The sequence below is a fragment of the Arvicola amphibius genome, chromosome 2 (assembly GCF_903992535.2).
Source record: "Arvicola amphibius chromosome 2, mArvAmp1.2, whole genome shotgun sequence".
NCBI lineage: Eukaryota > Metazoa > Chordata > Mammalia > Rodentia > Cricetidae > Arvicola > Arvicola amphibius.
In genome coordinates this window covers 48265227-48288197 of record NC_052048.2, presented here as the reverse complement: position 1 = coordinate 48288197, position 22971 = coordinate 48265227, and the positions used below count along the sequence as shown (strand labels likewise).

Genomic DNA, 22971 nt, shown 5'->3' with positions numbered 1-22971 from the left:
TCCAACTCAGTGGGGAGGGGTCTGACCTTAAATGAGAAGACCTGGGCCCCACTTCTCAGTCAGCCATGAATGAGTCTGTAAAACCTCAATGTTGGATTAACTGGTTTTGAGAAGTCCTTCTCCCCTTGAAGGGGTTCTCATTCTCCGTCCTGAGCACTGGCTGTTTACTGGAGGCTGTCTTTATAAACTCAGCCACTTTCTCATCTCAGGATGAGAGTTTGGGCCTGGAGAGATGGCTCAGTTACGAAAGTACTTGCCTTGCAGAAGGACCCGAAATTTATCCCTAGACCCATGTTAAAATAAAAATAGCCAGGTAGGGTGAAGTGTGCCTGTAATCGCAGTGCTAGGGAGGAGGAGACAGATGGATGCCTGGGCTAGCGAGCCTGGCAGCCCAGTCTACTGGGCAAGCTCCAAGCCAGTGAGAAAGTGGGAGATCCCCTCTCAAAAACAGAAAGGAGGATGGCACCCGAGGAATGTTGTCTTCTGGCCTACATACACACACAGAGCCCACACACAAACATGTACACTCCACATGTGCACACTGCTTCTTCTGCAAAGTGGAAATTATAACCACACATGCTACACATGGCCATGGCAATGACACTGAATAACACTTTGCTATTTAACAGTTTGGTATCTGGGTGCCCAGTGTATGGAATCTGCCTTTCATAACAACATAAAGAACCCACAGACAGTATCAGAGACTGTAAGACATTTCCTTCTCTGGGCAAGCACAGTCCATGTGGTGGCAAGATCTCCTTGCCTAGGTCTATGCATCTGGCTTTAAACAAAAAAAAAGAACCCTTTCCCATTCTCTCCCCGAGAGTGGGAGTCTATCACATTGTGCTTGCTATGGTGTAGGTCTTCTAGAAAGCTACTCAAGGGGGACCAACCTACATGCCAGGAACATTTCCACTTCTTCCTTCTTTCTCTCTCTGCCTGGGACGTCTGTAGCCCATTGTGATCACGAGGGTAGGGAATACTTCCAAAGACTTGGTTTGTGGGCCAGTAACAAACACCAGCAACCACCCACCTCCTGGTCTCTTATACCACGATCAAAACCCAATTCCTAACTAGGGCACCCTCCCAAACATTGCTCTTTTTCTGTCTGTCACATGTATTTATAGGACTGCCTAGCCAGCCACTTCCCCTTGACCGCTTAGGAGTACCAAGAAAGGCATTCCCTTTAGATTTCTGCAAAAATGTCCAAACTGTATCCAAAGGCCTTGCTACTCACAGTGGAACCAACAGCAAATATTGGTGCCACAGTCTAGGCCCATTCTGAACATACTGGGTCAGAAACACATTTGAAGGGGATCCCCAGGGATTTCCAAATGCAGTGTCTGTGGCTCTGGACTAACTTTCAAGTTCTGTTCTCTTTGTCCTGTAGTCCACATTGGCTTCCAATTTGCCATCTTCCCAATTCTGAGACCACAGGGGCATGCCACCACAATATTCCCCTACCCTCTTAAACCCTGCTGGCAGAATAAACACGCTCATCACAGCTCTGCTCAGGCACCCCTCTCCTGCTCCGGCACCATCTGAGATCCAAGTTCTGACTCTCTGTGCTGGTGATCTTAGGAATGCCCACCAAGAGGCCCATTATGCATGTAGAGTGTTTTTAAATGAGTGTATCTGAAAAACAATACAGCCCTTAGTTCTGGTTTTACCATGCTAAGCAATGAGGAGAGTGATATAAGCACACACATACACACACACTCACATGCACGCACACATATGCACACACACATGCACAATATTTAGGGACGAGTTAAATGGACAGGATTTCTGAGAAGAAATAAAAACAGATGATGGGAAACAGTAAAGTGCCAGGAAGCAAATGAACAGAAGCCAGTGACAGAAAGGTATCCAGGCTGCTCAAAAAGCCTTAAGAATAAGAGCCTGTTTGTGAAGCTGGTGCAGACGCAGACAGACAGTGGGCCCAGCAGGATCGAAGGTGTTTAAGGACAAGACCATGCCACTGGCCATTTCAGACTAACCGAGGAAATGGATAGCCCAGGAAACTCAAGGAAAACGCCTCATTTCTTTCTGTGGTACATGTTTGGCTGAGGTTCCACTTAAGAGTTAGAAAGCAAACATGCTTGAGGATCCCTGAAAGTCCAGTCCTCGAAATAGGACTAAGTAAAATTAAGAGCCTAGCTGGGCCACTTCCTGGCTCTGGACTCCTTTGCCCACTAAACCTAGGCTTCCTAGGGGTACCTGATGGGTTTTGGAACGGAAGCAACTTTACAGTTGTTGCTGGGGGGTGGGGGTGGCAGGGGATGTTCGTCCCCCGCGGGCTGCCGCCCACATCAGGCTTCACCTGGGTATCCGTGTTCTGTGATACCCCGCTATGTTGCTTTCCATCATTACCACCTTTCCAGGAGAAGGTTCATTCCAGACATCCCTGTCTCCTCTTCCCCCAGGCCTCCCAGACCCTGCCACCCCAAGCCACCGTGTCCCCAGCTCCCGGCCACAGTGACCCCAGCACTGGCGCCTGACGCCACCTCCGCGGGACCCCCGTTTACCTGGGGCCAAACGCGACTTGTCGCCACCTCGCGTCCTGGGCCCTGCCTCCCCTCCCGGCTGTAGCAACGGCGCCCCCAGGACAGGCAGGCCCGGTGCGGCGCGGGATGCCTCGGCGGGACTGGCGGCGGCGGCCACGCTGCGCGCTCCGGCGGAGGGGAGGGGGCTCGGCGGCGGCGGCGGCGGAGGCAGCGAAGGCGGTAGCGAAGGCGGCGGCAGCGGCAGCGGCGGGCCCTGCGGGGGGCAGATCCAAGAGGCGAGGCGGCGGAAGAGGAGCGAGAGGAGGACGAGGAGCATGCGGGGGGCTGCGGGCCTGGCTGCAGTGAAGCCCGCCGCGCCCAGGGCGCAGGGAGTGGCCGTCGCCTCCCGCGCGCACCGCGGCTGAGATGGCGGCGGCGCGGCCGAGGCGCGCGGAGCCCCCGGGGCAGGGCCGCCCGGGTGCGGGCTGAAAAGCCCCGAGGGCCGGGGGAGCTCACGCGGCGGAGCTCAGGCCCGGGGACGGCCTACGGCGAGCGGCGAGGGCCGGCGGGGAGAAACGCGGCCGCGATGGCGAACGCTAGTGAGCTGGGCGGTGGTGGTGGTGGCGGCGGCGGCGGCGGTGGGGCCGAGGCGGCCGCGCTGGGCCTCAGGCTGGCCACGCTCAGCCTGCTGTTGTGCGTGAGCCTGGCGGGCAACGTGTTGTTCGCGCTGCTCATCGTGCGGGAGCGCAGCCTGCACCGCGCTCCTTACTACCTGCTGCTCGACCTGTGCCTGGCCGACGGTCTGCGCGCGCTCGCCTGCCTCCCGGCCGTAATGCTGGCGGCGCGGCGCGCGGCGTCCGCGGCAGGGACGCCTCCGGGCGCGTTGGGCTGCAAGCTGCTGGCCTTCCTAGCCGCACTCTTCTGCTTCCACGCGGCCTTTCTGCTTCTAGGTGTGGGCGTCACCCGCTACCTGGCCATCGCGCACCACCGCTTCTATGCCGAGCGCCTGGCCGGCTGGCCGTGCGCCGCGATGCTGGTGTGCGCCGCCTGGGCGCTGGCGTTGGCCGCGGCCTTTCCGCCGGTGCTGGACGGAGGTGGCGCGGACGACGAGGACGCGCCGTGTGCCCTGGAGCAGCGGCCCGACGGCGCCCCGGGCGCGCTAGGCTTCCTGCTGCTGCTGGCCGCGGTGGTGGGCGCCACGCACCTCGTCTACCTCCGCCTGCTCTTCTTCATCCACGATCGCCGCAAGATGCGGCCCGCGCGCCTGGTGCCCGCCGTCAGCCACGATTGGACCTTCCACGGCCCGGGAGCCACGGGCCAGGCGGCTGCCAACTGGACGGCGGGCTTCGGCCGTGGGCCCACGCCACCTGCGCTGGTGGGCATCAGGCCTGCAGGCCCGGGCCGCGGCGCCCGGCGACTCCTGGTGCTGGAGGAGTTCAAGACAGAGAAGAGGCTGTGCAAGATGTTCTACGCCATCACGCTGCTCTTCCTGCTCCTCTGGGGGCCCTATGTGGTGGCCAGTTACCTGCGTGTCCTGGTGCAGCCGGGCGCTGTCCCGCAGGCCTACCTGACAGCCTCGGTGTGGCTGACATTTGCGCAGGCTGGCATCAACCCCGTGGTGTGCTTCCTCTTCAATCGGGAGCTGAGGGACTGTTTCAGAGCCCAGTTTCCCTGCTGCCAGACCCCCCAGGCTACACAGGCCGCCCTCCCCTGCGACCTGAAAGGCATTGGTTTGTGAGGTGTGCGCTGCCACCCAGGCTCCCACTGGCTTCGATTGTGACCGCGCTTCTTCCCCTTCTGTCCCGTGTCTGGTTTTTCTCTGCTGCCTTCACAAGACTCTCAAAGTGGACACGCACTTGGATTGTACAGACTCCTGTTCTGGGGGCGGGGGAGGGGATGCCGTGGTCCAGTTCTGTCCTTCTAATTATACTTTCCTCCTGGCAGTAGGCCCTGCAGTCTTTTTTGTACTGGTACCGACTTCTTTTCTTCCACGTGTGATTTTTTTTTAAATAAAGGCTACACTGGTTTTATTCATGCAAAGTTTCCTAGAGACAATGGCCAGTTTTCTACAGAAGCTATTTTTGACAACCTCAAGTGGCATTACCTTTGCATTGCAGTGAAGGAGAGAGAGCTAGGGGATCTTCTATTGGAGATGGAAGAGAGAGACGAAATTGTCTATAAAGTCCCCTCTGAATCACAGGGCACAGGACTAGGTGTGCCTTGTTTGGAAGTGTGGGGAACTTTTCCCAGCAGTGACACTGGACTTGAAGAGGAAGGGGGCATGGGTAGGAAGGCAGTCACTTTTGAGTCAATTAATAAGCAAGGTTTGGAGCCCTGTTTATATTACTTTAAAAACTACGCATCAGCAGTAGCTGCTCTGTATATCAATCTTGAACGGAAATGTTGTGAGACTGTGACTTTTAAACAGTAAAGTGTTTGGGATAGTAATGTGGAGAGAAAAAAACAGTATTGCATGTGTTTGTATTGATCGGGAATTGTGGATGGGGCGGGTTCTGGAGGGCAGAGAACCACAGGTTGGTTTGGGTTTGGGGTTTGGGTTTTTTTTTTTTCCAGTAAAAGGTTAAAACACTTTTGTGGAAATGGCTTGTGCTTTGATAAGCCCGGTTTTGCTCTGTCATATAAAGCTAATTTTCACTCTGAAGACCTTTGTCCATGGTAAAAAAGAAATGGGATCTAATGGTGCCTCTCCCAGGAGACAAAACATTTTCCTGCGGTGTTTGCTGAGTTAGGTGGTGCTGTTCTATTGATAGCTGATTTAAATGATTAATAAGAACTATAATTTAAAATACTATCTCTTTGTTAGACATTGTCATTTGGAACTGAAGGACTACATTGCAAGTACTGTATAATACTTTTTGCTTAAACTGCTATGTTTTTATTAATGTACCTTGCGTTTTGAAGATTTCTATCTGTACTTCTCTTTGCATTACATAAATACACCAGTATTTTCATTCTGGAGTGGCTGTGTTGTTGTTGTTGGAGGCCGAGTCCCTTTAGGCTGTGGCTAAGGAGCTGACGCTCGGTTCTTTAGTATGTGCTGTCCCAGATCGGGTTTCTGGTTTGGATATTAGCATTTCTGAGATATTTGGATCCCTTTGTGAGTGGGGGTGGGGTTAGTGCGTGTGTGTAGAGTGTATGTTTTTGCACACGGAGGCCAGCTGGCCGCTATTGGTCTTCCTCTGTTACTCTCTATGTTAGTTTTTGAGACAGGCTCTCTCACTTATCCCCGATCTTGCCAACTGGCTGGACTGGCTGGCTTGTAAGCCCCAGGGACACTCCTGTTTCCACCTCCTCAGGACTGAAGGTGACAGACAGGTGCACCCAGATTTTTTTCTTTTTATGTGAACTCAGCTTCTCATGCTTTTGCAGCAAGCGAGTTACCACTGAGCCATCTCCCCAGCTACTGCCTTTTAACTTGGGAGTGCAAGATAAAAATGGGTGAATTGGGGCTGGAGAGATGTCTCAGTGGTTAGAGTACTGGCTCCTCTTCCAGAGGGCCTGAGTTCAATTCCCAGCAACCAAATGGTGGCAAACGACCATCCATAATGAGATCTGGTGCCCTCTTCTGACCTGATATGCAGGCAGAACACTGTATACATAATCTTTTTTAAAAGGGGGGGCAAATTATCTCTTTAAATGAAAGAAACAGTGAACACACTGTTTTAAATGGTTTTAAACACAAAAGCAATGGTTTGGAGATGAACCTCAGTAGGGGAACATTTACCTAGCTCCGGCCAGGCCTTGAGTTTGATTCCTAGAGCCACAAGGAGGAAAAGTGATTTTTTAAAAACAGAGAGGTAGGACCAAAGTAATCATTTGAACATAACGGATGTAATAAATATATGGTTTATTTTGAGCATAATATTAACTATTAAACACTAACTCCAAGAGAGGTGAACAATAAGACCCCGTGGTCAATCTGTCTCTAATCAGTAGCATTTTTTTTGTTCTGTGTGGGAAAGTTGAAGACCTGTTCTATTTGGAAGGCTCCTTTACTCCCTGTGAATTTAGATCAAATTCTGCCCTTGGGTTTTCAAGAGGGGCAGGGCAAATAAACCCTCGGCCACACACCTGTCCAAGTGAGGTCACCAAGGCCAGGTTTTAGTCAGATTATTTAGTGCCTACAAGCCACAGGACCCATCCCCTCACTGTGCTTGAGTTATTCCAGCCTCAGGCAGTGTTTAGACTATAGCAGAAACAACCTCACCTGTTGCTGCTGGGGCCCCTGAGATCCTGGGATAGTTTCAGAGGAATTAGATTGGCACGCGTACACAAGCTAGTGATTCCTGTTGGGGTGCGCTGAGTCAGGGACCCTTCTCCGGGGAGAGGTTGTCCTCCACAGGCCTCCGTAGTTTCAAGACAGGACTTACTTTCTACGTGCTGGGTACGGTTTCCAGTGAGGATTCAAGTCAGAGCAGCACGAAGCGGTCATCAGGGGAAGTGCAGCTGTGTCCCCGATACTCAGCTCCTTGTGGCAGCACAGGTACAGCACACTCAGGGAAGCCACAGTGAGATGGCTCATTTGCTAATTTGGGACATTAATTCAGCACACCCCTCCCCAGGGTGAGCTGAATGAGCTGTCCCTATACTCAAAGCAACAGAAAAAAAAAGCTATGTATAGAAATCTCCATCTACACTTCCTGGCATGGATTTATTGAGTTTAATCAGGTTTAGGTCTTTTGGTACCCTCTGTCAAATAGCTTTGTAGAAAGAATAGAGTTGTGTAAATTGAAACCTGGCTTTCCTTTTTTTTAATGTGGGTACTTCTAGAAAAATGGGGAGCGTGTAACAAACCAGTAACCATAATGATAAGTAATCTGTGGATCCACTGTTCCATCTTACCAGAGCCTGTCAGCTTTGTCAAATTGATTTTCATTCTTTTTATGTGTGTGCCTGTGTATGAGTGTGTGCATGTGTGGTACACACGAGTACATGCCATAGCATGCATGTGGAGGTCAGAGGACAGCTTTTGAAGAAACTGGTTCTTTCCTTCACCATGCAGGTCCTGGGGATCAAACAGCGTGCTAGGCTTGGTGAGTGGCCAGCTAGCTCCTCTGCTGACCTGTCTCACCAGGCCACCTCTTTTTTCCCCTTTCTCTCTTTTTTTTTTGCTTCTCTCTCTCCCATCTCCCCCTTTCCTTTGTCTCCTTTTAAAGAATGGAAATATAATTATTTCAGCACATTCTTTGGTCTGGCCAACAGCCCCCTGTCTTTCAGATGTCATGCCCTGTAGGAGTAGTGAACTTCTAGGTCTGATTTGCAACGTACTTGTTTCCTTGGTTTTGGTGGTGATGGTTTCATTTCTTCAGCTGAAATAGCAATAGAGATGGCTGAACCCTGCTGGGAACACAACCAGTCCCCAAGTGCCTCAGGCCTGGAGCAGAGGTTTAACAAGGACTGTCTGGGTCGTCAGTCCATGCAGTCTCTCAGAGGTGGTCTTAGCCATCAGATGGTGACATCTCCAATCATTCAGACAAACTGTGGACGTGACCCACAGTCCAGCAATTCCACAGGTGTCCCAGCCACTCCTAATCCTTATTTCTGCCCCGCAGCCTCCATTGTCACTGCCACGCCCCAGGTCCTGCCTGGACACTGGCTCTGAGCTAGACCCAGGCCAAGGACTGTGGGAAAGCCTCTTAGCCAGCTAAAATGTCCTGCACTCTGTTCCCTCCAGGAAGGCTGTGCCTCAATTCATGGGACACACAGTGTCTTCTGTCCCCCAACCCCCCACCCACAAACCCTAAGCCTCCCCTCTGTCATTCTCTTGTTTTCCAACCACTACAGGTCATTAGTGTCATAGACATTAGGATTTGTTCCTATGTCCAAAGACCTTACTGCCCCACCCCTCTGAACTAACGTTAAACTTTCAGACCTAAAGAGTGACAAGACATAGTGAATGCTTCCCCTCCACACAGGGGACTTTATCCCATGGTTCACTGTGGGAGGGATTGAAGGCGGTGTTGTACTCATGAGCTCTTGTTGCCTGGAGCAGCTTGGAGCAGGTAAGTACTGGCTTACTGTCTATCTTAAGCGTCTTAAACTGTCAGGACACTCAGTGGCTGGGTTGTAAAATGCAGCTGCCTCCAAATATTCTCTCTAATCACTGGGGAGATACTTCACCCATGCAGGCAGTCAAGACCAGTGACCTTTAGGTCCCTCTCCGTGAAGGGTAAGGAAGACAATGGGGAGCTGTCCTTCCCCACTGACACCTGGTCCTGTGTCAGCATTCTTCCCATTCCTCTGTGCCACTCCAGGAGGAAAGAGGAGGAAAACCAAGATCGAGCTGAGTTCAAGTTTTTCCTTGTTCTCCAACTCGAACACAAGTTTTAGGGTTCAGCCTAGATGGTTAAAAAAAAAAAACCTCTTTCCCCTTCTTTTAACTCATTCTCTTTGAGGTGCTCTTGGATGAGGATGTGATGCTTGGAGCCACAGCAGCCCAGTTTTCTTAAGACCATGAGGAGAAAGAGACACTGTGATTTCAATGAAGGCCATAGACCTTAATCGCTAGACTTTTAACTTTGAAGTGAAATCAGCCATGGTTTCAGTCATTACAAGGATCGATAGAGCTCACTGGCAGGCAAGGGTAACCTACTTAATGAGTCCCAGGATAGTAAGAGAGCCTGTCTCCAAAAAAGGTGTGGGGAACTGGAGAGATGGCGCAGCAATTAAGAGCACTGGCTGCTCTTCCAGAGGCCCTGAGTTCAATTCCCACCAACCACATTGTCGCTCACAGCCTACAATGGGATCTGATGCCCTGTTCTATCTGATGCTCTCTTCTGTCATGTAGACATACATGCAAATAGGGTACTCATATATATAAATACATTTCAAAAATATGTGTAAAGCACTTCATGAGCAAGTTAGAAGGTCAGAAGAGCCAAGTTCATCCACAGTATTGACGCACGATATGGTTGGTGTGGTGGTCAGACTGAAACCCTAGTACAAGAGAGCTAGAGACAGGATCGTGAAGTAAGCTAGCTAGCTAATCTAGTGCAACTGGTGAACTCTGGATTCAAGGGAAAGATCCTGCCTCATTATATAGGGTGGAGAGCAACTGGCATCCAACACACGCATAACCCCACACATGTACAGACATGCACACATACATACGAAAAAGAAAAGGTAAAAAGGAAAGTAGATAGTGCCTGAGGAACAATACTATAGGGTGTCCTCTGAGCTCCACATGTATCCTTACACATTTGCGCGCTTGTACACATATGCACCTACACACACGAACACACATACAAAGTTGGATACCAAAGTCATGCTTTCTACCTAACAGATTATCCTGTCTTCTACCAATAATCGTGACCTCAGAAAAATAATGAACTAGGTTTTTTGTTTGAGTCAGGGTCTCAATGTGTGCAACCTTGGCTGGCCTGGAACTAACTATGTAGATCAGGCTGGCCTTGAACTCACATAAATCTGTCTGACTCTGCCTTACAGCTATAGTTATTAAACTTGTGAGCCACCACACCTGGGTTGAAACAGATTTTCATTATTTATTATCACAAGACTGGTTCTATGTAGTTATACCGTAGTAAACTTTTTTGACCAATATATGTATAATCTTTAAAGGTTATTATGGTTTGAGTATGAAAGGTCCTGTCTCCCCTTGCCCCAGGCTCACGTGTTCAAATATTTGGTCCCTCAGCTAGTGGTCCTTTTTGGGAGGCTGCAGAACGATTCGCAGATAGGACCTTGCTGGCTGACACAGGTGACGGGGCACACCTTCTCTCCTGTCCTGCCTCTGCTCCCAGGTCACTCCCAGCGAGAGGCCACTGTTGTGACACCTACCACCACAGACCCACCCACCCTCCAGTCAGCATGCCTCGGTGAATTATATTCACCTGGCATTCACAGGACACTCGTGATCTGCCATGGTGAGTTATGTCCCCTGAACCATAAGCCAGGGCAAATCCTTCTTCCCTGAAGTTGCTTCTGCCAGAGGTTTTTGTCACAGAAAAAAAAAAAAGGAAAGTAACTACTACAGTCATACATCTAATTAGAGGAACCTGGGAAGTGACATATAAATCCACCCAACCAACCCACACCAAAAGCCAGCACGAAGCCTGGTCTGTGTTGGCCGGGGCTGGGTACAGGGCAAATGAGGTGCAGTTTTCTTGGTTACTAGTTAATTAACAGGGGAAACTTGGCAAAGGTGCTCCAAGTCATAAAGCAAGGCAGAACCAGACAGATGCCAAGACGGGTCCACATAGAGAGCTGGGATAACACAGAGGCCAGATTTCATACCAGCCTGGTTGGAAAGGCTGACAAGCATTCAGCTCTGGTTTCCCAGTTGATGAGAAAGGAGAAACCAGAGCATTGGAACCAAAATGGCCTAGGCTCTGCCTTCCCCTTCTCTTGGGCTGTACATTTCCCTGTGATTCCTTCACTCCGGAATCCATTTAAGAAATTTATTTCTCTCAGGAAAATAAAGTCACAGAATTGTCTCTTCAAAATTTCTTGTCTGTATTGTATCGGAATATCCTAGTGGCCAGAAAAAAGTGGGGTAATTTTTGTGGAAGGAGTTTTTTATGTAACATGTCGATGCCGGAAGACCCAGCAAAGATGCCACTGGGGAATTCTGCCCAAACTTTGCAGAAATCAAACAAAGGGACCACTGAACCCCTTCCAAAGCATGAGGGAGGAGGAACAAGCTTGCACCATGAGAAAAGGTATTTTGTGGGTTCTGTTTTAAGAAAGAGCAGACCTAATCAAGGGAAGGCTTAGGAGATACCCAGCCAACACTGTACCTGGTAAATAAATAGCTTGAGATTTACATCTGGAAGTCTTGAAGTCAGTTAAATTTTACCAAAAAACTGCAAACACACTCGAGAGGTACAAATGTACTTACTCCCTTCCTGGTGACATTAAGGAGACAGGCAGATGGAAGCAATTACCTCCTGGTTTTTAGGACAAACCATTTAGTCATTTACAAACAAGTTCTAAGTGGCCACCCTACAACAGGTGGGGAGAATAGAAGCTGTTAGGAAGCTGTGCATTTAAACATTTCTTGGGTACAACTACATTACCTGTAGAATGCCAATCTGGGTAGCCTTGTGGGAGGGACATCTTAATTTTCCGCCAGGAAATGACATGTGAGAAGCACACATGGTTTCTTGCTTGGAACCTGGAGAGAGCAGCGTAGATTCCTTTTCTGGAAGACAGAGCCACACAACAGCTTCAGAGCAGCCTTGGGAATCATTTACATTTCTGTGCCCGTTCAATAGTGTGGCCTTTTAACAGTTGTGTAGTTTGGCTGGGGAGGTGCTCAGTGGGTGAAGTGCTTGCTGCGTAAGCTTGAGGACAGGGATTCTGATCCCAGCACCCAGGGAAAAAGCTAAGGCAGCAGCAGAGGACTGTCACCCCATAGTTTAGGGCCACAAAGTGCATCCTTGCCTGCCGTAAAGGAATTGATGAGCTCCAGGCTAGTGAGAGACCTCATTTCGAAAAATAATAGGAAGAACGATTGAGGAAGACACTGGATAACCGTGGCCTCTGTCTGCAGACATGTATACACACACACTGGATAACCAGTATCCTCTGTCTGCACACATGTATACACACACACTGGATAACCCGTGGCCTCTGTCTGCAGACATGTATACACACACACTAGATAACTAGTATCCTCTGTCTGCATACATGTATACACACACACTAGATAACCAGTATCCTCTGTCTGCATACATGTATACACACACACTAGATAACCAGTATCCTCTGTCTGCATACATGTATACACACGCACACTAGATAACCAGTATCCTCTGTCTGCATACATGTATACACACATACTGGATAACCAGTATCCTCTGTCTGTACACATGTATACACGCACACTAGATAACCAGTATCCTTTGTCTGCACACATGTATACACACACACTAGATAACTAGTATCTCTGTCTGCACACATGTATTCACGCACACTAGATAGCCAGTATCCTCGTCTGCACACATGTATACACACACACTGGATAACCAGTATCCTCTGTCTGCACATATGTATACATACACACTAGATAACTAGTATCCTCTGTCTGCATACATGTATACACACACACTAGATAACCAGTATCCTCTGTCTGCATACATGTATACACACACTAGATAACCAGTATCCTCTGTCTGCATACATGTATACACACACACACTAGATAACCAGTATCCTCTGTCTGCATACATGTATACACACACACTAGATAACCAGTATCCTCTGTCTGCATACATGTATACACACATACTGGATAACCAGTATCCTCTGTCTGTACACATGTATACACGCACACTAGATAACCAGTATCCTTTGTCTGCACACATGTATACACACACACTAGATAACTAGTATCTCTGTCTGCACACATGTATTCACGCACACTAGATAGCCAGTATCCTCGTCTGCACACATGTATACACACACACTGGATAACCAGTATCCTCTGTCTGCACACATGTATACATACACACTAGATAACTAGTATCCTCTGTCTGCACACATGAATACATATACACTCTGGATAACCAGTGGCCTCTATCTATACACATGTATACACACACACTAGATAACCAATGGCTTCTATCTGTACACACATATATACACATGCCACACACACACAGACACACACAAGAGAGAGAGAGAGACAGACAGACACACACAAGAGAGAGAGAGAGAGAGAGAGAGAGAGAGAGAGAGAGAGGAATGAGACAGAGAGAAAGGGAAAGAGAAAAAGAAAGAGTTGGAGAGGAGAGAAAAAATCTATAGGAGAGGTTGGGACTTGTGGAGCAAGCATGGAGCTTAAAGTCCATCCCAGCCCTGGGTGTGGGCAGGGAAATCCTAAATTAAAATACCCTAGAAGATGAGATTTTTCCTCATTTGTCATTCTGTCCTCCTCCCCCCATTTCCACAATAGCCCTTGACTGTTTCCCTGTAACTGTGGCCATGTGCTGGGCAGAAAGAGAAAAGACCAGCATCCCAGGCTTGCATTCAGCTAAGAGGCATGGAGAGTGTAATTGGGCCATGTGTAATTCTTTAAGCCCACAGTCACGATCAGTTTCATTTGCATATCTATCTTGAGGAATTATGGGATACCCAGAGCTATTTCTAGAATGCTATTTGCATAATTGTTCTAATCTTTTATGAATACGGTGACATGTGTGGTCTGACAAAGGATTTTTGAAAAAAAAATGTTAAGTTGCTTTATAAGGTTTATAAGGATATTAGAATTAAATGGTGGTAGGTATATATTTAATAACCTGTCTCTATTGAAAGGAACACAATTACATAAAGCCATTAGTCTGCTGTCAGTGGCTTATTACCTTTGCTATTGTTGTTCACTGAAAGTTTAATAAAGTTTATTTCTTCTTCAAACACCCCCCTCCACTTCTTAGAAAGACTTAAATTCACTTAAACACCATGAGAAAATTTACAGTTGTTTTGTGACTCTCTGACCCTCCCCTACACACACACACACACACACACACTTCTTAGTCTGTAGGTATTTGACATGTTTCTGGCTTTGGACACTAGCAAGAAACCGGACAGATTCATTGGTCTTTCTGGTCTTTGCCACCCTGTAATGCTCATGATCAAACTACCTATGTTTCTCCATTTCTGATGAGATCCTTGCTCCACTTGGTAAGCAAGTTCTTCTTGTGGAGCATCAAGACTGTAAAGAGGAAATGCCTGTCAGTCTAACATTCTCAGATTGCAGCAGGGAAGGAGAATTCCTTTCTGACCTGTGAACATTGTGACCCTGAGTCATATCCTCTCCCCCATTTCAGCTCCATTCCTGAGCTAGCCAGCCCCACTTTTGCTTCTTGGCCGCATTAAGGGCTGAGATCTTCTGTCCTTGACGTTGTTAATGTGTGCCTGTTTGGCTGTCGCCACATATCCATATAAAATCTGGACACATCCCTTTTGGGTTTGGTCTGCCATCAGTTCCAGCGTCCAAACCAATTTAAGGTCAGTGTGGGGTTAATCCTGCTCTCAGAAGGACAATCACTACACAATGAACATCTTTCTTTTTAAATTTTGGTTTTGAGACAGGGTCTCATGCTACCTAAGGTAGCCTCAATCTCGCTATGTAACAGGAAGGCCTTGAATTCCTGGTTTTCCAGCCGCCAGCTCCTGATGCTGGAATTACAATCATGTGCCACCATACCTGGCCACCACTATTTTATTTACTTACCTGTAAAGATTTACTTATCTTTATTTTATGTGCATTGTTATTTTGTCTGCGTGTTTGTGTGCCACACGCATGTCTGGTGCCCATGGAGGTCAAGATCCTGTGGAAGAGTGCTTTCAACCACTGAGCCATAGCTCCAGCATCCCATGGCTATTTTAAAAGATAACAAACTGAAGTTTAAAATATAACAAAATTATCATAACACATTAGAAAGAAATATTCAGCCTGGGGATTAAGGAAGAGATGATGAACAAGTTTACCAAGATGATCCCAAATAAAAGCCACTCGAGTGTTTCTTCCTGCTTTGAATGTGTGGGTCAGGAGGCCTTCCATGTTCTTGGCCAGGAGGTCAACTCAACCAGCTTTCCCAGGTCCTTCACTGTCTGGGCCATAAGTCAAATGTACTCATCTCTCTCCACTGCAGAGAAAGCTCAGTTTCCTTTTAGTAAAGTGAGGGAGATTACATCTTTTCTCTCCCCCTGCTCAGAATTTAAGTCATACCATCCCTCTCTGGAGAGGGAACAAATGAACTGTGGAGGACAACCATAATCTATAGTTTTCCTCTTCTAGTGATGGATTTCATGACTCTTAATGAAATGAAAGCAAAATGATAGGGAATATTAACATTTGCCAGGCAAAGGACTAATAATTTATTTTTATATCCCCATAAAAGCATAGCAAGTAATATTTGCTATGCATCTCCTGTTTGAGAAGCAAAATATTATCTCCTAAAATTTTACACAAGAACGAATACTCATTTATGTGAAGATTCTTGGCCTGAACTATTTGGCTCCTTCATTTTGTACTCCAACTTGGAATTTAGGAAATTTATCTCAAGGTAAGTGTTGAGAATGGGTGTGGTACAGATAGTTTGAGATTCCAGGACTTAGATAGAAGCAGAGGATTACGATTTCAAGGTCAGGTTCCGTACAGAACCTGTAAGGCCAGCCTGACTACAAGAGATTCAGTTCCAAATCCAACCCTCAACCCCCCCACGCTGGTCCATGGCCCTGTCTAAGGAACAGAAGGAGAGCAGAGTACTGTAGCTTGCACTGGATTGGATGGTTTGACCTACATTTGCCTCATGTTAGGCTCTTGGCCAACAGTGTTGGGAGTGGAAGCTTTAGGTGGTAGGGCCTGTAGGGAAGTAACTGGGCCTTTGAGGGTGATGCTCTTGGGGAAAAAATAATAAAATTCTCTTGAGAATCCGATTAGTGCTGTCAAAGCAGTTGTGCTAGCCAGTTTTATATCAACTTGAAACAGAGTTATCTTAATTGAGAAAATGCCTCCATAAGACTGAACTATAGATAAGCCTGTAGGGCATTTTCTTAATTAGTGATTGATGCTGGGGAGGGGCTCATATGAGTGGTTCCATCCCTGAGCTGGTGGTTCTGGGTCCTTTAAGAAACCAGGCAGAATTGGCACAGGAGACCTCTTCCTAAATATAACCCTAGTAGCACAGACACCGAGAGAAACAATTAATAAATGGGACCTCCTGAAACTGAAAAGCTTCTGTAAAGCAAAGGACATGGTCAACAAGACAAAACAACAATGTACAGAATGGGAAAAAGAATGGGAAAAATCTTCACTAACCCCACATCAGACAGAGGTCTGAGCTCCAAAATATATAAAGAACCCAAGAAATTGGTCATCAAAAGAGCAAATAATCCAGTAAAAAAAAAATGGAGTACAGACCTAAACAGAGCACTCTCAACAGGGGAATCTAAATTGCTGAAAGACACTTAAGGAAATGTTCACCATCCTTAGTCATCAGAGAAATGCAAATCAAAACAACTCTGAGATTCCATCTTATACCTGTAAGAATGGCCAAGATCAAAAACACTGATGACAACTTATGCTGGAGAGGTTGTGGGATAAAGGGAACATTCCTGCATTGCTGGTGGGAATGCAAGCTGATACAGCCCCTGTGGATGTCAGTGTGGTGATTTCTCAGAAAATTAGACAACAACCTTCCTCAAGACCCAGTAATACCATTTCTGGGTATATTGCCAAAGGATACTCTATCATGCCACAAGGACATGTGCTCAACTATGTTCATAGCAGCATTGTTTGTCATAGGCAGAACCTGGAAACAACCTAAATGCCCCTTGACCAAAGAATGGATAAGGAAAGTATGGTACATTTACACAATGGAGTCCTACACAGCAGGAAAAAATAACATCTTGAATTTTGCAGGCAAATGGATGAAGCTAGAAAACATCATTTTGAATGAGGTGACCTGACCCAGAAAGACAATTATCACATGTACTCACTCATAAGTGGTTTTTAAACATAAGGTAAAGAAAACCAGCCCACAAATCACAATCCCAGAGAACCTAGACAACAACAAGGACCTTAAGAGAGACTTACATGGATCTAATCTACATGCAAAGTAGAAAAATACAAGGTCTCCTGAGTAAATTGGTAGCATGAGGACCTTGGGAGAGGGTTGAAGAGGAGGGGAGTGGCAGGGAGGGAAGCAGAGAAAATGCAGAGCTCAATAAAAAATTAATTAAAAAAGAAAAAAGAATCAGAAATCCACTCGATCACACACTCAGCAATCCCATAAAAACATTAAACTGGAGCCCATAAGGTTTACTCTGAAGACCCGGTGCAGACCCTTGCAGACCCTGTCCATGCTGCTTTAGTCTCTGTGAGTTCATAAGAGCTTTGCTCCTGTTGATTCTAAGGGCCTTCTTTTTTTGGTGTCCTCCAAACCTTCAGGCTCTTACACAATTTCCCACCTCCTCTTTTATGAAGTTCCCTGACCCCCAAGGGCATGAATTTCATGGGTATATCCCATTTAGGGCAAAGTGTTTCACTGTCTCTCACTCTCTGCACTGAGTCTGGCTGGTGGTCACTGTATTTACTTTTATATGCTACAGAAGGAAGCTTCTCAGATCATAACAAGGCACTGATCTATGAGTACATCAAAATATCATTAAGAGTAATTTGACTAATGTATATTTGTTAAACATGGATTATCATAAATGTATTCTAAAATGTAATATAAAAAAATAAACCAGGCTGAGCAAGACACGATGTCAGTAAGCAGTAGCCCTCCATGGTCTCTGCATCAGCTCCTGCCTCCAGGTTTCTGCCCTGTCTGAGTTCCTGTCCTGACTTTGTTTGATGATGAACAATGATATGGATGTTTAAGGGAAAATAAATACTGTCCTCACCAAGTTGCTTTGTTCATGGTGTTTCATCATTGCAATAGTAATCCTAAGACAGAAGGGTTTTTTTAATTTTATTTTGTTTTGTTTTTGAGACAGGGTTTCTCTGTGTAGCCCTGGCTGTCCTGGAACTCACTCTGCAGACCTGGCTGGCCTCGAATTCACAGAGATCCATCTGCCTCTGCCTCATGAGTGCTGGGATTAAAGGTGTGCGCTGACAGGAGATTTTATCTATAAAGCAAATGTGGGTCCTCCTAGCTACTCCCCTCCTCAGGCTTCATGTGTCAGCCTACGACTGCTCCCTCTCACCATCCTCTACCTCCTAAGACGCCATCCAGCCCGGAAGTGCTCCTCAGAGCCTTCAAAACCTGATGTAAGCATTATTGCTTTATTTTACCTTTTATTTTCCTTATAAAGAACCTAACCAGGGACTGTGGAGCTTGTTTAGTCATTGAAGTGACTGATACACAAGCATAAAGATATTAGTTAGGATTCCCAGTGCCAGCGTGTGTGTGTGTATGCGTGTGTGCATGTGTATGTGAGTGTGTGTGTGTGTGTGTGTGTGTGTGTGTGTTAGAAGAGACAGGCAAATCCCAGAAGCTCACTGACTGGAAAGTCAATAATAATAATAATAATAATAATAATAATAATAATAATAATAATAGGAAGAAGAAGAAGAAGTAGGTTTAATGAGCAACTTTTTCTCAGAAAAAAGAGCTAGAGAGAGGGCTCAGAGATTAAGAGTATGGACTACTCTTCTAGAGGATCCAAGTTTAGTTCCCAGCACCTACATCAGGTGGCTAAAAACCCCAATGACTCCAACTGTAGGGGTATCTGACACCTCCAGCCTCCATGGGCACCAGGATACAAGTGTATATATCCATACACAGACACATAATTAAGTACAAAAATAAATCTTTAAAAAATAAAGGTGAAACATGGTTTTGGAAAGCTACCTGATGGCAATGTCTGGTCTCCATATACACATGCTCATACGTGCACATGCACCTGCCCACACATGCACACACACCCATATGAACACGTGTATACATATACAAGAATATGTACACACACAGATACGCACACACAGAAACCTAACAAGGGACATTTTGTTACAGTAATAGAAAGCAGAATAACGCATATAGTGACGAGAAGCTTCTCAAGAAGATACTAAGTTGGTTTGCATTAGGACAAGGAGGAGGAGGGGTGGGGCACAAGAGTCTGGGATGGAATAAGGTTGCCACTGAAATTATTGGCTTTGATAAGATACTGGGTGACAGCTCTGTGATGCTTTTATTCCATCATTCCTATGAAGTTAAAATTTTAAAGTTTGTTATCACTCTGCATGTGTGTGTGCGCGCACATGCACAAGAGCACATATGCCAAGGCACACATATGGAGGGTAGAGGAGAGCTTCGAGGCGTTGGTTTTCTCCTTTTTAACTTTTACATAGGTCTCAGGGATTGTACTCGGCAAATGAGAATGCCTATGTAAGCCGGGCAGTGGTGGCACATGTCTTTAATCTCAGCACTCGGGAGGCAGAGGCAGGTGATGTCTGTGAGTTTGAGGCCAGCCTGGTCTACAAAGCAAGGTCCAGGACATTCAGGACTGTTTCACAGAGAAACCCTGTCTCAAAAAAATGCCTATATTTAAATTTCCCATAAAAAAGTTTTGCTGATTGTGTTATGTTTTAAAGAATAGGCTAAGCCCTCTCGTCTGTAGAGAAATGCAATCCAGGAAACTCCTCAACAGCTCCTCAAATCAAAATTAACAAAACACAGTTTTCTCCAAGTTTGCCTGAGTTTCTTCCATGGAAACCCTCCTCCCACACATAAATTCCTTGTATTTTAATCAAGAAGATAAAAATATGAATTTAAGCAACTGTGGGAATCTGGTTAGCGGTGTGACCCTGAGGCTAAGTCGTTCATCAGTGATGAATGTCACTGGGCCCTTTGCTTCAGCTCTGACTCATAAGTGACATGCTGTGGGTACCTAATACTTTGTGAATATATTTCATTTCCTTGGATTTTGCTGAGGATTAACTCTTTTTTCATATTTTTTGTTTGTTTTTTGAGACAGGGTTTCTCTTTGGCTTTGGAGTCTGTCCTGGAACTAGCTCTTGTAGACCAGGCTGGCCTCATACTCACAGAGGTCTCCCTCCTCTGCCTCCTGAGTGCTAGGATTAAAGGTGTGCACCACCACTGCCCAGCTTTTTTTAAAAAGATTTATTAGATATACAGTGTTCTGTCTGAATACATGCCTGCCAGAAGAGGGTACCAGATCTCATTACAGATGGATGTGAGCCACCATGTGGTTGCTGGGAACTGAATTCAGGACCTACAGAGAGAGCAGTCCATGCTCTTAACCTGTGAGTCATCTCTCTAGTCCCTGCTCTCATTGGTAATAAAAGGCTGATTGGCCAGTAGCCAGGCAGGAAGTATAGGCAGGACAACCAAACTAGGAGGATGCTGGGAAGAAGGGTGGAGTCTGGAGTTGCCAGCCAGACACAGAGGGATCAGGAGATGAATGTGCCATGCTAATAAAGGTACCACCATGTGGCAGAGCATAAATAAGGAATACGAGTTAGCTTAAAATGTAAGCAAGTTCATAATAAGCCTGCACATCAGCCGAGCGTTTGTAATTAATATAAGCTTCAGCGTGATTGAGAGCAACGGCAGGACAAGAAACCTCTGCGACAGCACACATGTAATCCTGGCACTTGGGAGGCTGCAGCAGGAACATGATAGTTCACAGGCCTGCTTGGGACACATAGTGAGACCCTGCCCCCAACACAGAGAGCCACATATTAATAGCACCTCTAGCTTTGGGGAATGTGTATGCCGAAAACCGCCTGGTGTCTGTGGTGGGCGTAGAGAATAAGCCGATTCCCTTACGGACCCAGTGGACGGCGTTAGAAAGGCTAACAGGGAAACCTGTGGTATGGAATGAGGATGGCTGTTAGTGTTGTGTCCCCTACATAGATGTTCAAGGTCTTCCCATTAAAGAACAGGTGTATGAGGTGAGATACATGCAACCCAGGGCAGGTCAGCCACAATGCATGTGTAACTCAAAGTATTATGGCTGCCATAGACAAACATATTTTATTTGTCAACCTTTTTTTTTCATAGTGGAGGATGTGCAGGTGTTAAGCGCAAAAGGAATGGATTGGAGGGAAGATAATGAACCAATGAAAGAGCAGTTCCAAGAATATTATCTGAAATGTGCGGCAATGCAAAAATGGAAAGGTCACAAAAGGTTATCAGCGGCTTTTATAGTGATGCACGCAAAACACTGCAAGGGTCCTGATGTCATAGCTAAAAATAGCCCCTGTCTTTCATCCCCTGGAGATGGAGAAAGAAAGCAGGAAATAGCAGAATGATAACCAGAGAAGAGATTGGATTGTGTTCTGACCATAGGGCCTTAAGAGCTGTACTGAAATGCTGACGAGAACCTGAGCCTTCCGCTGCGGGGAAATTAGTTTTGGCACAAACATTTCCTTTGGTCAAACAACAAACAAAAACATGTTTTTCAAATCCAAAGCTAAACAGTTAGAAATGACAATCCGTGTTAGTTATTCTTCCTGCCGCTATGACAAAACCCTGACCAGAAACAACTTGCGGAAGGTTCACAGCGTGAGGGGATTCTCCCGTCAGTCGTTGAGGGTTAGGCACGGTGGCAGAAGTCTGAAGCTGCTGCCTGCAATGCACCCAGAGTGAGGAAACACAGAGACAACAGGGAGCCAGGCTGTAAAACCTCACGATGGCCGCATCTCCTGCGGTGGTCACTTGTGGGGTGGTCACGTGTGTGGTGGTCACGTGTGGGGACATTCCATATTCAGCTGACAGTGGGGGAGATGAGAACTGCGCTGGAGTTTGGTTACTAGCTGTCACCACCAGATCTGTTTCTGCCTTGCACTCGAGAGAACTCACCACACACACACACACACACACACACACACACACACACACACACACCGGTGTTTGTTTGTTTGTTTGTTTTAACCTGGAAATCTCTACCTTGCCTTACCTTGTTGGGTTTCAGGACTAGGGCATCCCAGACATCATGAAGGACCAGCCTGGGAGCCAAGATGCGGTTGCCAGGGTATAGACCATAAAACTGTCCTCAACAACCTCTGACGGCTGGTGAGATGGTCCAGCCCGTTAAAGCATTTGCGGTGCAAAACTGAGCACCTGAGTTTGATCCCCAGAGCCTATGCATCAAGGTGGAGGGAGAGAACTGACTCACACAGCTGTCTCTGACCTCCACAAGTGTGCCTTGCAAACTCCCCCTTCCCCTCCCCCTTCCTCATATATACACACACACTCTCACACACAATAGCGATACTTAAAAATATATAACTTCTGAGAAATGGGATTACATGGTATGTGAAACAGTGATTTGAAGGGTGTTGGTTTTGATGTCAATTAGCAAAATAATCTCCAAACAGTGTGTTGCTCTAGACACAATAAAAGTAACAAGCAGGGGGCTGGAGAGGTGGCTCAGTGGTTAAGAGCATTGCTTGCTCTTGCAAAAGTCCTGAGTTCAATTCCCAGCAACCACATGGTGGCTCACAACCATCTGTAATGAGGCCTGGTGCCCTTTTCTGGCTAACTGTATACATAATAAATAAATATTTTTAAAAAGTAACAAGCAAAGGGAGTGAGAACAAACACCAAGGCTCTGGGGCAGCAGGTGCTGATGAGCACCCAGCTCGGCTGTTTACTTTCCAGGCATTTTGGTCCTCTTGGTTGGGAACCCGAGACTCCATCTGTCCCCTTTAGGTTTGAGCCTTTTGAACAAGATTATATAAGGGATAGTTGCAGTTTTAATTTTGGTGAAAATTAAAATTAAAATTACATTTTGCCACTTATTGAAAAATGTCTTGCATGTTATGTGAAAATAACTTTAACCACATTGCTGACGTGGCCATTTCTTTCCTATAATTCCCCTTGTTCAAGTTGATTCTTTTGTTTTCAACAGACTTGCTAAAGATGTTTCCTCCAGCATAAAGTAAATGGAAACTGCTTCTCTGAGAAGCTGTGGTGACCGGTTCACCAAGATTCCATACAATTGTGCCGCCCGTTAGACCGAGGCATAA

At 46.6% G+C, this 22971-nt stretch overlaps 2 protein-coding genes across 2 annotated transcripts in view; one reads left to right on the top strand and one right to left on the bottom strand.

The window, feature by feature from the left end:
- Eif4e3 (eukaryotic translation initiation factor 4E family member 3) overlaps positions 1-2545 on the bottom strand; it is a 77163-nt gene extending 74618 nt beyond the window's left edge. Inside the window, exon 1 of the mRNA XM_038320959.1 lies at positions 2529-2545. The gene's annotated coding sequence lies outside the window, so the exon portion shown is untranslated. The remainder of the gene's footprint in view (positions 1-2528) is intronic.
- Positions 2546-3072: 527 nt separating this feature from the next.
- Positions 3073-4984, top strand: Gpr27 (G protein-coupled receptor 27). The gene has a single exon (XM_038320644.1). It carries the CDS (start codon positions 3073-3075, stop codon positions 4222-4224), a length of 1152 nt encoding a protein of 383 aa, XP_038176572.1. The 3' UTR covers positions 4225-4984.
- Positions 4985-22971: the final 17987 nt, after the last annotated feature.